This window comes from Sycon ciliatum, chromosome 9, assembly GCF_964019385.1.
Source record: "Sycon ciliatum chromosome 9, ocSycCili1.1, whole genome shotgun sequence".
Taxonomy (NCBI): Eukaryota; Metazoa; Porifera; class Calcarea; order Leucosolenida; family Sycettidae; genus Sycon; species Sycon ciliatum.
In genome coordinates this window covers 13,853,232-13,868,230 of record NC_088651.1, presented here as the reverse complement: position 1 = coordinate 13,868,230, position 14,999 = coordinate 13,853,232, and the positions used below count along the sequence as shown (strand labels likewise).

At 49.0% G+C, this 14,999-nt stretch overlaps 1 protein-coding gene and 1 non-coding gene across 2 annotated transcripts in view; one reads left to right on the top strand and one right to left on the bottom strand.

The window, feature by feature from the left end:
• The window catches only part of LOC135824276 (WD repeat and HMG-box DNA-binding protein 1-like), a 30,596-nt gene that overhangs the window by 14,635 nt on the left and 962 nt on the right, over positions 1-14,999 (top strand). Inside the window, exons 11-16 of the mRNA XM_065337008.1 lie at positions 1,704-1,986; positions 3,544-3,671; positions 8,557-8,703; positions 9,188-9,375; positions 11,357-11,438; positions 14,361-14,526. Of these exons, the coding sequence (XP_065193080.1) occupies positions 1,704-1,986; positions 3,544-3,671; positions 8,557-8,703; positions 9,188-9,375; positions 11,357-11,438; positions 14,361-14,526 (994 nt within the window). The remainder of the gene's footprint in view (positions 1-1,703; positions 1,987-3,543; positions 3,672-8,556; positions 8,704-9,187; positions 9,376-11,356; positions 11,439-14,360; positions 14,527-14,999) is intronic.
• Positions 5,870-5,994, bottom strand: LOC135825409 (U11 spliceosomal RNA). The gene has a single exon (XR_010555077.1). It is a non-coding gene; the product is annotated as a U11 spliceosomal RNA (small nuclear RNA).

Here is a 14,999-nt window from a genome sequence, read left to right as displayed (position 1 = left end):
TGAATTCAATAGACCCGTTTCCGTGCTGCGCCCTCGCGGTCCGCGCGAGTGCGAAAGGGATTCTTTCTCGACAAAACAAACAACAACTACGCGCAGTGCATGCAGTAGCTTTTTGCAGTGCAGTACACTGACACCACTGCACTGGCTGTACATACAGTGTACCTTAGGAATATCCTGTTCCTTTCCAAGGCATGATTGTCGCTAGTGGGAGAACTCAGCCACCTGAAGCTTTCATAAAGGAAGAAGTAGTAGGTGAATGATTTCGCCAGAAAATGGAACGCCAAGAAAATAGATAAACACAGGGAAATGAGTGGGCGACATGATCTTTACTACTTTAGCTCGAAGCTCGCGCTAAGACACGCGAGGCGCGCACGTGCGCCTACGGCAAGCGCGGCCAGCCACCATGTTTTCAAAATGGAGGTCGACGCTTTTGAAATCCGTGTAGACGATGGTGAAGGCTGATTTTTATTTTTTTCCTGCACACACATCACACCACATACTCCGGCATGCACTGGCTGTTGGTAACCACCCAGGAGAATGAAAGAAAAGTCAGGAAGAGTCTGAGAAAGAGAAGAAAGACGTGTGTGACCATAATCGTCGGGAATCGAACCCGCAACCTATCAATTGGAATTCGCTGCACATACCATTGCACCATATGGCATATACACACACACACACACACACACACACACACACACACACACACACCTTGAACAGCTTGAACAGCTTGAACACACATCCCCAATCAGGATGATGGCGGTGTCAGACAGAGTAGAAGCGGGAATGTCTCTTCAAATCTCCAGGGCGGGAGAAGACACGACCACACATGCAGCAATATTCCTTCATCACCGTCCGCTGAGGTCTCTCTCTCTCACTCTCTCTCTCTCTCTCTCTCTCTCTCTCTCTCTCTCTCTCTCTCTCTCTATCACACACGCACGCACACGCAAGGCCACATCGAGAGAAAGCTGGATCCCTTGCCATCCGTTGAGTCCTCTCCAACGAATTAGAAAGTCGCGTGCTTGGCGGTTGACCAGACCCCACTTATCTACAATGGTATTGGAGAAAGTCTGGGGTGTTATTGACAAACAGACCTGGAATGGGCCTTGTAAGAACTGGCTGTAGACTATTGCTGTATAGGCGTATGTGCTTCAGACAATCTTCAACAGGTATTTTAGCACTACCTTACCGTATTTTCCGGAGTATTAGCCGCACTGGAGTATAAGCCCCCCCCCCCATATTTTGCCCCGAAATACAGACATCTACGCCATTTATCCCCGTTACTTTGATCATCGGAGTATAATCCGCCCCCTCCCCTTTTTTAGCGTGAAATTTGAGTGTTCAAAGTGCGGCTTGTACTCCGGAAAATACGGTAGTTGAACTTTGATTGCGTGTGCTGCGACGGCAGGGTGGTAGAGTCTGGCAGCGTTGGCACTGTCTGATTTATTAGTAACATTTCATGGTAGCCCTCCGTCAGGGGACTGCAGCAGTGTGTGTTCTGTACCTATACGCTATGTCCATGCTCGGAACACGGCTCTCCGTACCTTGCGCCGCTCTGAGTGTATGACGATGTGCCATTTTCTTTGTGTGTGTGTTTGTGCGCGTGTGGGTGTGCATGTGTGCACGCACGTGTGCGTGAATGTGTGTGCATGCATGTCATGTACGGGCGTGCATTGCATTATCTCCCCCATTTCCCCTTCGATCAGGGTCAAATGGGACTGTGGGACGAGGTTCCCATAGCAGCCCCGTCCATATCCGTCGCAGAGCCCGTTGCCGCCGGCGACGACGACATGGCCGACGAGGATCTGGTCGCTATGGTGATGGACACGGACGTCGCTATGGATACGCTTGGCGCTCCCCCGGTCCTCATGGACGACAGTAGCAACATGTCTGTGCCGTCGACCACCACAGGACCCACATCGAAGAAGTCCAGAGCGCGCGCCAGTTTCCTTGACGATAGCGCTAGCGAGTCGGGAGGTGGTTCCGATGGTGAGACGGATTGCTGCTTGTATGATACGTATGTTTAGCCCGGCAGTGCTACTGTACAAGCAGAAATTTTCGGTGGTGTAATATTTTCGGTATTCTCCAAGATCGGCGGTTCGGTGGAGGGAAATTTTCGGTGTACTACGGTTGCGCTCGGTGAAATCCGGCCCGAAGTGCATAACTGGCGCCCAGTACTGATGCGGCCCTTGACACCCTCAAAGTTGTACAAGTGCTAGTGTGCGCGTGTGCCGCATGAACTGTGCATGTGCTGTACTCCTACGCATGCGCTTACACCAAAGTGTAAAAACCGCGCCAAACAAAGACAATTGTAACATTCATCTCAGTTCAGCAGAAGTAAAGAAGACGGAGATCGTTTCGAAGCAGTTTATTTCATACACAGAGCAGCAGGGCTTCAATATTTTGTGTGGCCACCGTCTGCTTCGATTAGGGCTTCAACACGACGTGGCATTGACTCCACGTAAGGGGAAACCGTGCCAGGAGCCAACGAGTCCCACTCCAGGTGCAGTGCCTGCACCAGCTGGTCAGCATTCTCGCAGCGACGTGGAATTAAACACGACGTGACATTGACTCCACGTATGGGGAAACCGTGCCAGGAGCCAACGAGTCCCACTCCAGGTGCAGTGCCTGCACCAGCTGGTCAGCATTCTCGCAGCGATGTGGAATTATTCTCTTCTTGAGAAGAGCCCACACATTCTCGATTGGATTCATGTCCGGCGAGCAGGGAGGTTGAAACAGGATGTTGGGTACTCCGCGTTTCACCTCGTTTTGGAAATGGGATTGCGGACCATGTTTGTGTGACCTTTGTTTGCTGTTCTGTCTGCACTGCGGACTCTGTACGAGATTTTGGGAATGGCCATGTCCTTCTTCTCTATCTCTTCTTGACCTTGAGCTGTACTTCGTGAAGTGAATGAAAGAAATTTTGAACTGTTTTTAGCATGCAACACGTGCACTCCAAACTTTTACACGAGGTGCGTACAGTTGAGTTCATACCCACAAATCGCCAGTGATGTAATGGGAGCTGGCTTCGCGGCGCCGGCTTTGCACTTCGGGCCGGATTTCACCGAGCGCAACTGTAGTACCACATGTATGCAGTACCGGTTGTACCAAGATTTTCGGTGCGTTTTATTTTCGGTAAAAATTGTCGACACCGAAGTTACCGAAAATAAAACACCTCCGAAAATTTCTGCTTTTACAGTATGTTACAGCCAGGCCAAGCCTGCTCATTGCATGCCAACACCAATGCACATGTCAGCGGTGCCGGAAGCTATTCTACATTGGCACAGGTATGAAAAAGCGGGGGGGGGGGGGGAAGACCCTGTAAGACCAGATATTTTAACGTCAATTAAAGTTAACGATCTCCGGAGTTTTGTGGGTTAGCCGGAGGTGAAATTCTAACGAATTCCGTCTCAAAACCGACGAATGACCGTCATGTACATATCTGTTTTCTTTTCTACAAAACGACTTCAAATGTTAACGATTTTTTGCCGTTTTGTGGATCTCATGCTCCTGTTTGTGCCTGTGTGTGTCACCGATCGTGCACAGACGAGGACGAGGCGGCACTGGATGCCGAGGCAGCAGCGGCCACTGGCGACATGTTTGACGACGGCAACAGCCTGGGCGAATGGCCGGAGGAGAACGTGGATGAGGCGCAACCGTTCGTGCCTCCAATGGTAGGTTGAACTTTGTTTATACTGTTTTGTTTGTTTGGTTGTTTGTTTGTTTGTGTTGATTTAACTTGACTAAGAAAGCTGTGGACATCACGCAACTGCGTTATGAAGAAAAGCGGGTTTGTCAACTGACAACCGCTCTGTTCAGTTGCTATGCGCAATCTGCGCATGCACTGGATAAACTTTTTGATTTTTATGTTGACACACTTATTGACGTTTCGGGCCAGTCACCCATCGTCCGAACGCACGTGCAGATTGTGAATAGCAACTGGGTAGAAGCGGAACCCCAGTGCACGTGTGACCCGGCCCTAAGAACCCTGACAATTGCCACCTATTGAAAGTCCCTGGCTGTCCTCAGCCATGTTTCGTTCGTAGCTGTTGGTCCCTCTCTCTCTTTCTATCTCTGTCTCCCTCTCTCTCTCTCTCTCTCGCTCTCTCTCTCTCTCTCTCTCTCTCTCTCTCTCTCTCTCTCTCTCTCTCTCTCTCTCTCTCTCTCTCTCTCTCTCTCTCTCTCTCTCTCTCTCTCTCTCTCTCTCTCTCTCTCTCTCTCTCTCTCTCTCTCTCTCTCTCTCTCTCTCTCTCTCTCTCTGCATTTGTGTCATTGTGCAAGTACTCAAGTAATATGACCAAGAGTCCAGAAACAAAGAGTATGCAACTGTGTAATCTTTTCTATGTGCCAGATGCGCGGTGAGCTGCCTTCATTACATCATTCAGCTGCAGCCGCACTGCGGAAAATCAAACACCGCACTTTCCCTCTGGTGTGAAATGAACTTCCGTGCGGAAGTGGAGTTCACGCGCCAAAATTTAGAGATCGCGTAGGTACTGGAACGAATCGAGAAGAAACGGATGGGCTCATACGAGAAATTGTGGGTTTGAGTTCATGCTCTCAGAGCGTGGTGAAGGCAAATTACATAATGAAAGCACATAACCGCAGTTGCATACTCTTGTTTATGCGCTCTTGTTATAGCTTTAGGCCTTATCCACACTACAGGTGTGAAAGGTAGTAGCGTCCTCTTTCAAGTGGCGTGCAAGTGCACTTGCATCCACACTCGCAAGAACAGCCGACGTTACTTTTGAGGAGCGCCCGCGGGAATTTCCCCTCATATTCAAAATTTTATCTCAGAGAGTTCCACATTGATCTGAAAGAGAAATCATCGACTCAGAAATTTGTTCGTGGAGGCTTTATCTTGTTGTTCCTACCTATGTCTCCCTGTTTGTTGCGATCCTGGTTTGTATGCGGCTGGACGACCTGGAGTGCTACATGCGCTGGTAACTGCTGCTGTGGCAGCTGCACTGCCACTGGCCCCTGCAAGCATTGCTTCATCCAGTGCATTATGGTCGGTGTCATCGCCAAAAGACTGGCCCCCATGGTGCATGTTGACGGTGTGTGGTGATGGTGATGGTGCAGGTATCACAGGGGTTGGTGGCGCACTACCACTGGATGGGTTTTCAAGTGGACTTGAAGAGCTGGCCACTCCAAAACGAAGAGGAGCTGTTAGCTGTAGAGTCTCCACGGCAGTTTCAGTGGGCAGGGCAGCGGAGTTAAGACTCGTGATGGGGCCATATCCTGGCACCAATTTGAATAGTGAGTGCCAGGTCTTGAAATTACCCCAAGCTCTGCAAGCAGCTTCCAGATCTATGTCGGCATCGCCGGAATCTTCGCCTTGGAGCACCAGAGCCGGTAGTGGTGTGACGGCGATATTTCTTGTACTGCTCCCTGGCCTTGGTACGAAGGTTGTCCAGCTTGTTGTGAACAATCGGCACTGTGATCTCATTCTGAAATTTATCGACATACAGCTAAATTCAACTTCATGGCAATCTCCTTCTCCTTCACCGACCGCTTTTTCATCGTCCCATTGCTCGCTTTCTGTTCTGCAGCCCACAGCTCAATGAGCTTTCCTTCCAGCTCTTCGCAGAACACAACCCTCGGCATTTTCTCAAGATACTTCAACAAATACTGCAACAACTAGCTACTTCTGAAACCTGGAAAAGCTACTTGAAAGTAAAAAGTGGCCTTGTATCGGGGTTCGGAAGTTCCTGATTACGTTCAAGCGACTTTTTCACTTTCGCGCCGTTTCCCCATGACAACTTACAAGGAAAAGTGACTTGTACGCGGTTTTTGTTGTAGTGTGGTGTGTAGTTTGGATAGGCCCTTAGGAGCCAAATCCACCAACTTTCTTTCTTTTTCTGATATTGAACGGTGGGGCGTCAGCGTAACAACAGCCAACAGCCACCGTGCTCCAAAGATTTTGTGTCCGAAATCTCTTGATGGCGATTCCGAAGAGCATCAGAGTGCCCTCTGCCACTGACGGCAAACACCCTTTTGCTGATGATCTGCCTGAAGAGGTGTTTTATGTAAAGTCTTTGTTCAGTGCTGATCATACCGATATCCTCTCGCACCACCAAACGTTCACCATTGTGGCCTCTGCCATAATTTTTATGGCAATGTATTTCTCCATTCCGTTCCTACTGCCTTTCGCTCCGTTTTGCGCCCCGGGATGCGTTGCCGTGGAAACGTGTCGAACATGGCCTTCATACATATTCCGTTTCAGGATTGTTTTCCGACTTTCCTGTATGGCGTTTTCTCCCTGTCACTGTCGCCTGCCGTCCCGCCCATTTTCGCTCCAGTATTCGTTGCCATGGTAACGAGTCGAAATAGCGTTGCTACATGTATGTATCACGTTTGAGAATTGTTGTTTCCCTTGCTTTTATGACGTTGTTGTCCCCATCACTCTCCTCCTGCCGGATCAACGGTACTTTATGGTACATGTATTTATCACTTTCCCTCCATTTTTTGAGACATGAGAATTGTTGCCATGGCAATACACCTACTGTGCATTGTAAAAGAAGGATGCACTGGCGAGATTCGAAGCCAGCACCCCTGTCTTTCCTGGACAGTGCCCGATTAGTAGTAGTGATGCAATTAGATATACACACCTGTGGCCCCTTCTTGCTATTTTTTTCATTTGAGACTTGTCTTTTCTTCTCCCTACAAGATTAGAGAGGTTCCGCACTACGTACAGTTGAGGAGCTTTACGTAAATGGGCGGGAAAAACCCGTGAATTCGCGACTTTGCACTCCACTTACGGAAAGTTTTCGGGGCTCTGATAACGGAAGTCCGCATTAGTGGGTTGGGGTACAAGTTTATGGCTCTCTCGCCAGGTCAACCCGGCCGTACACTGCCGCGTTGCCCAGGGCAACTACATGATTCGGAAAAAAACCCCATGGCGGAACAGAGATCTGCATGCAATGTACAGTGAAACCCGGTAGGAAGAACACTGATGAGAAACTTTCGCTTTGGAAGAATTAGAATGGACCGATTGCCATTTGTACAGATCCACGAAATCCCGTAGAATCCCGTAGACCCGGTAGGGTGTTCATTGTGTGCTATGCATGCGCATTTGACCTTTTTAGCGTCATAATTCAATGACCAGCAATCGCTTTTCCAGCTTCTTCACTTTGGTTAGAACTAATGACTAGCTAGATCTTTGTCAGAAAAGGATTTCGTATGAAATTCCTTCAGGCCCCATTTCTTGGTGGGAATAGCAGAAAACACAATAGGGTCCTGCACATTCAACACCCTTCCGGGTCTACGGGATTCTACGGGATTTCGTGGATCTGTACAAATGGCAATCGGTCTATTCCAAAAGCTCTCTTGGATACACCACCGTGTATTCACTGGGTATAAGATATGGATAAGAAGAACTCTCGTTATTGCGAACAAATACCACCGGTCCCTTAGTGTTCGTCCTAAAGAAGTTTGACTGTTCTTTTTAAAAGACTTTCCGTAGATCGACTACGTTTTGTGCTAACGGAATTACTGTATGGCAGGAAATTTTCGGACGGAATTTATTTTCGTACGATTTCGTACACGGCCTCTTTTGTACTAAAATTAATTCCGTACTAAAATTTGTTTTTTCTTCAGACTTTTCCCGTTTGTGTCTTTCCCTCAATCCAGTGAATAAAATTTGTTCATGTGAAATTATGTACACTATACATGCGTACTGCTTGCGAACATGAGCATTTAGCATGCAGCACTGTACGAAAATAGAATCCGTTGAACAGTGCATTGCTGATCCCAGCGTACTCACATGCATTTTTTTAATTTTTACTATGCAGGTGGAATCCTGATAATTCGAATATGGCTTAATTCGAACATACCGCTTGATTAGAAGTTTTTCCAGGACCGATTTCTATCAATACGATTCCCACATAAATTTTTCTGATAATAATAATAATAATAATAATAAACACAGCTCGCATCTTTCCTGAACCTGTTAGACAGGAGCAGAGTCGACGCATCTGTCAACAGTGTCAAGCCAAGTTAGTCTATCTCCTGCAGCTTGGAGAGCGCTCTCAATAATGATTAATAATAATTCAAACCTAAAACTGGACATGTCCGGTTAATTAGAAGTCCCACGGATTCCACTTACATAGAAAATGTGTGGGGTTCGTGCTGATAATTCGAAGTTAGCAAAGTCAAAGTGCAATTCGAAGTTCACTGTACACTGTACTGGTCAGTTCAGTTTGCATGAGCAGGCTGTGCCGGTCAGTTCAGTATCCGTGAAACCTGTGTCTAAGGTCGGACCGTCCATAGCGCCACTCTGCTTGGCCATGAGAGCATTTTGACATACATATTGTGTTGTGGGTTCATGTTTGGATAATTAGAATGTCCGGATAATTAGAAGATTTTTTCCTGGCATTTTGAGGTTCGAATTATCAGGATTCCACCTGTATTCACATACCCAGCTCGAAAACAACTGGGAAAGACAATGATACTGAGACTAGACTCATGCAATCCGTAGACAATGATACTGAGACTAGACTCATGCAATCCGTATTTGGCAATGCGCAATTGGCTTATTTTGGATTGGTTGTGCTTGCACAGGGTGCCCAAGAGAGGCTGCTAGCTCAGACTATGAATGCCTCAGCACAGATCAGGGAACAGCGTAAGGCCATGAAGTCCAACGTGGCCAAGCAACAGCCACCGTTCCAAGTCTGTTCCACGCCCAGCAGGCAGCACACGTATTTCATGGTTAGTGTTCTCCCGCGCGCGCGCGCGCGTGTGTGTGTGCGTGTGTGTGATTTGCATATTTGCGGGCTTCTCTTGCGACGGGCGTGTGTATGGTGCATGGTGTGTGTGTGTGTGTGTGTGTGTGTGTGTGTGTGTGTGTGTGTGTGTGTGTGTGTGTGTGTGTGTGTGTGTGTGTGTGTGTGTGTAATTGTGTATTGATGTTCTTTTGAAAAATGCCGTAGCAACGCAGGTATTTTGTGAGGGACTTGGTTTCGTAGTTAGTAGCTATGTGTCTACCCCCCCCCCCCCCCCCCCTGCCTGTAGTGTTCTTTTCTGTGGTGTATACGGCAGTGACAAAAAAAAGAAGCTTTGAAAAGGTTTGATTTTGTCTTTGTTCGATCACAAGCTTTTGCGTGCGTGTGCGTGTCCACGTACGTGGTGTGTGTGTGTGTGTGTGTGTGTGTGTGTGTGTGTGTGTGTGTGTGTGTGTGTGTGTGCATTGCAGGCGTACAACGACGTCGGCGTGATCCGCTGCAAGAGGGAGGACAGCGCCATGAGCATGCTGGACGTGGAGTTCCACGACACCAGCACCTACCACGCCATGCACATCAGCAACACGTCGGACTACGATCTCGCCGCTCTGTCCGAGGAAGCGGTTGCCTTCGCCTGCTCGGCCAGTGGCGAGGGAAAGAAGTAAGATTGATGGGCAGGTGTGTAGCCCACATGGAGCAGGGGGGGGGGGGGGGGGGGGGGAGGAGAGCACGTGCACACCCCCCCCCCCCCCTCTAAAAAAATTCGACCAAGGTTCAGCATGCACATAATGACCATAAATGACATGCACCAGCCATCCTACACATATGCGGCCGTGCACCCCCCCCCCCCCCCCCCCCCCCCCCCCCCCCCCCCCCCCCCCCCCCCCCCCCCCCCCCCCCTCCCCTTAACCCTTTCACTGCCAGCTGACTGCTCAAGTGACAAGGCAGGCAGTGCCAGGCTGTCAGCTGAGCTGTGCACTCCCCAGTGCCAGGCGCTTTTTACCTCCAGTTCAAAAAATCGAAAGGCCAACTTTTCCTGGATTTTTTGGTACTTTCTGTACGGAATATCGCTTTCTAAAGTATACATCGTAGGTAGCCAACTGATAAAGGAAGCCATTGCCCTCGAAAAAAATCGCTAAATCCGAAGTACAAGCGCGCTGAGCGTTCTAGCGCCAGCCGCTGTGCAACAAGTCATGTCATGTCATGCGAAAGTGCGCCGCGTGCCGCATGCACTACATACACTGCATGTACACCATGTGTACGGCCCGGCCAGTTGCGAAGTAAAGTAGTTAGTTGTTGTTTTGGAGAGAGAAGGAAATCCTGTTTTTCGCTCGGTGGGATTGAAAGATCTGCCAGTGGACCGGAGAGCTACAACACTTGAAGCAGAAGAAAGTACTTGCTGAAACTTCCCTGTCTTCGTGGCAACAGGACTTCAGTTTGCGAGAGACTTTCGTCCTGTCGCTGCGGACGCAATTCTTGTTGCTTGCAGAAAACTTGGGGAACGGTCGCGACTCGTTTCGTGAGGCGGATCGTGTCGCTGAACAGCCGTGGATTGTTCTGCCGACATGGTGGTCCTTTGTTCTCCTAATTATCAGCAGTCCAAGCACATCTCTTCAACGTCGGAGAATGAAGCGCTTCCCTGTTCCGTTGACAAGCGCTTCGCTCGCGGGTGTAATGCACTTCCGCATCAGCTTGCAGTAGATCGCCAGGTATTGAGGTAGGTGTTGTTGCGGAAAGAATAATATTATTATACTTGTAGCTGACATACCTGTAGTGTCCCTTGACCGTGCTGGTCGCCATTGCAACGTTTTAGGCCTCAGGAAAATTGAGTTCTGGACGCGGCGAGCGCCGCCAGCGCTGTTTCCGTCAATTTTGTACATAGCTGCATCCAAAATGCGTTCGTGAGGAATCCGTCATTTGGTTCCCTACCCGTGACTCCAACCGCCTGTCGCAATGGATAGCCGCCTGGAGTCTTGGGTAATAGCTAGGCATCAAGTCTGAACCAAATTCCATGCTCTATGCAAAGAAAGGTGACGGGAAAGAGAAAAATACTCGCACCGACTCAGCTCGGTGGAAGTGCGTGGGAACCGATTTTTTCAGCGCCGCTCGGCTAAAAATTGGATACACATTTTCAACGACGCTGGTTCGATTTTTTTCAAATGGCAACCCCTACTCCTGGCAGCGTATTTCAATGGATATGGACCCCTTCCAGGGCCCAGTAGCCCTCTATGGCAGCTAAACAGCTCCAATACCCCAAAATAGTGGCCCAAACTGGGCGAAGTCGGCCTGTCGACTGCAGTCGACAGCGGCACTGGGAACTGCATTCTTGCTGGTCGACTGCAGTCGACAGCGGCACTCAGAGTGCATGAATGGGCTGTCGACTGGAGTCGACAGCGGCAGTGAAAGGGTTAAAGGGGGACCAGCTACGCTGCTGTCGGGATGCGTATTTGTTCAAGTCAGGCTTTTGGGGGCATGCAGGTATTAGTGGACAGTTACAACTGGTGACTTTCTGGCCTGGACTTGGTTGTTGGCGAATGCTTTCCGGTAGGCTTTTCTAGGCTTTCGAATACGATTCAGTTGCAATGCGTGTGTGTTCCTTTGTGTTCCTGTGTGCGTGTGTGCGTGTACGTGTGTGATTTCAGTAAGCTGGAGTGCCGTCACTTCAGTGCCTGGGATGGCGCCAAGGAATGGTCCACCGTCATGAACAAGAAGGAGAGTATCCAGGTATGTGTGTCAACCATTGCTGCTAACATGTGTTTTATTGAACGCACAAAGCAACGATGATGTGAATACAAGGAGAGCAAAGAATTCAAAAGATGAACAGCAAATTGATTTAGCAATGAATAAAACTAATTGTGCACTCCTAACCATGTATAAAAAAATTAAAAAGACAGAATTCCAGAACATTTTCTCATGAACATTCTGGAATTGTTTCATTTTAATCGTTTTATACATGGTTAGGAGTGCACAGTTAGTTGTATTCATTGCTATTTTACGACTGTTGTCTCCTCGTCGGTTATTTAGCAAAATTGATTGACAGAGATTATGAGTTGCAACAGTAATGTTTGTACTTGTGAAAGAGAAAGAAAAGAAGAAGAAAAACTCCAAACTGAAATTGCTGCTGCTACCGCTGCTGCTGCCTAGCACGCCATGTGCAGTGTTGCTCAATAACATCCGATGGCAGGAGTCAAAGACAAGCAGGCGCCACGTCGTCCTACAGTCCATTTTCAACTACAGTCAGACCTCGCTTAACCGCACACAACCGTTTTCCACAAAAATATCCAGATAGGCGAGGGAACCGGACAATCGAACACACATACTGTATGTATGCATGGCATATGCTGTAAATCGGTAAGTATCCGGATGAAAGAGGACGGGATAAGCGAGGTCTGACTGTACTGTACTTCAGTCAGCCCTTGCACCTCACTCTGTCGACTGTGTCTTTGCACCACTGGCGTAAGTTTCACATACTGCAAAGCGACAAACTTTCGCGGCGGCTAAATTTAGCGTTTTGCAAAACTGGACCAGTTTAGCGGCGATTAATTTTAGCGATTTTACCTTCCACCGAAAACCTTCAAGAATTTTATTTTACGAAGCCTCGGAGTGCGCACCCCCAATGAAGATTGGGGGTGCGCGTTATACAAAGGTGCGCACTATACTCCGAAAAATACGGTACATGAATAATGAGAGAAGAAATCAAAGAAGGGAACAAGAAGAAGGAATCAAGGTTTCAAAGAGAACCAAAAGGTAAGTATTACTACTGGTCTATGTACATGACTGAACACTGTTATAGCTAGTAAGTTGCAGAGATATTACTGCTCATTACTAGAACTACCGCTAGAAATACAGTCCAGAATTCCAGCCTTCCGGTCAGCCCAGCTTTACGCACGCTGCTGCATCCGCTAATTCGGACATGGCAGTGATGAGCCACCTGGCATGCCGTGGCTTGGCTGCGGACGCTTTCAGATCGACCTTGACTTTGTCATGGGACACACCGTCCTTCAGCACTGCCTCGACCTCTGCTGCATACCAGTCGGCAAAGAGTGCCTTCATCTTGCCCTTGAACTGGTCATTGAAGGTGAGGTCCAGTGGCTGAAGCTCACCAGTACAGCCAGCCGGAATAAACACCTGGTGGATGTTGTGCTCCTTCAGCTTGTCCAGGACTGAAGTGCAGCCGTGCGAGGCAAATACATCAAAAATCGCCAAGGCAGGTTGCGAGGCTGGTAGCTTCAGCTTCTGTCGCTGCTGTGCAGCATATGGCACCACGACGTTATCCACAAACTGCAGCATGGTTTCCTCTGTGCTCCAGTGAGAGGGGGATTGGGTGACATTCCAGTCATCCGGGAAGTTCACCTTTGGGATGACACGCCGGAGTTTTCCCAGCGTAGATGACCTGCGGAGGAAGCAACGCGCCAGCAGCAGATACGCAGACGAGGATGGTGATCTCCCTCTTGTCGTCCTTGCCGACAACGCTGACCTGCTTACTGCCCTGCTCAGCCAATGTCGAGGAGTTGACAGGAACCAGCTTGGTCCCTGTCTGGTCCCAGTTGATGATCAGTTCTGCTGGAATGGTGTACTCCTGTACAACAGTCTTGATCCGCTCATGGAAATTCGATTTGCTGGTCGAAGTCTTCAGGGAGCTTCCTAGCAGCTTTTGTGGCCTTCCGTTTTACAAAGTGGTGACGCCTTTGGAACGAGTCAGCCCAATCCTTGGTGATGTTGACATGTCCACCATTCTCTCTCAGAAGACTTGGCTTCTTGTGGGCAACGATTCCGCGCGCAGCTGCTACAACACTACTCGTGCTGACACAACCACCAGCGCTACGAAGTGCGCGGATATAGTCCGCCACTTCCGCGTCCAGGTTGCCTTATAAAATCGGACGTCCTTCATTTCTGTGACGAATAGCAGTCACCTGGTTCGGGTCCTTGACATCGTTTAGTGTCGCCAAGTACTACACTTTACGTGAAGTTGAGCAACTTTACGTAGTGGGCGGGGAAAACCCGTGAATTCGCGAGTTTGCACTCCACTTACGGAAAGTTGTCTACGTAAAGTACGTAGATAGGGCTCTGATAACGTAGCTGGTCCGTAAGTGGATTGGCGTACACATGTATGACTCTCTCCCCAGGTCGATCTGGTCGTACACTGCCGCGTTCGGAGTTGTCAAGGGCAGCTACGTGATTTGAAAACTCCGTATGGCGGAACACAGATGCGCATGCAGTTTACGTAAAACTTTCCGTATATCGACTACGTTTTTTACTAACGTAATTACAGATCGAGTATTTTCGCTCCTGCTCTTGTAGTTGTTGAGCACTCTCATGTGGGGTAGTGCCTTTGCTGTTTGCATTACGCAGAGCTCACTGACTTGTCAGTTTGAGCACTCTGGCAAGGTACGTTCGGGCCTGGTTTTAAATCTGGCTTTGGAAATTTTATTTTCATTGCTATCAGGTTCGGCCTCACTTTCTCTGTGCTGCGCTGAGGAGTTCACAAAGAACGAAACAGCATGCTGTCCGCAGATTGAGTAACGTAATTACGCTATGCGGAACCTCTCTATTCTCAGCAGGTTACGTACCGGTACTTATATTTGCATTCGCTGCGTTGTGAATCAGTAGCCACTATTGTAATCTTCTGCTTTGCCTCTTCGATAGAACCTCGCGGTTGGCTCAAGCTTTGTTGCCGTAGCAACTAGCCGGCAGCTGCTGCGCGTGTGGACGCTGAGTGGAGTGCAGTCGTTCATGGCAACGCTGCCGGGGACGGTCGTAACCATGGCAGCGCATCGTGACCTGCTGGCAGTCGCGTACCATCATGGTATTGGTGAGTTTGTCAAAGTTAGCGTTCTCTTTCTCTTTGTACAACAGCCAGACTATAAGTTGCCTCTGGGCAGATTTCCTCAAGCTGCTATTCAGGCTGTATTTACATGAGAGTTTTCAACCCGGGTGGGGGTTGAGTTCGACCCGGGTCAAATTGCAACCCGCCATGAACACAGATCGAATGGGTCGTCTACATAATGCAGTGTGCTTGACCCGGGTTGATCCCCCCCCCCCCCCTCAGGGGAGGGTTGAAATCGAGAAATCGTGCTACCGTACTTCTGTGCGTATTTCGCGCCAGGCTGGCATAGCATTACTGCACAGGCAAATTTCGCACGAAAGTAATCACGAGACCACACGAGACGTTATAAGTGGACTTTTGTCGGCAGATCAGTAATTGCCCCGGGTTAACTCTCTTCATGTAAACACCGACCTCTTTTTTCCGCCGTCCAGACTTTCAAGCCAGGTTTAAATTTCTCA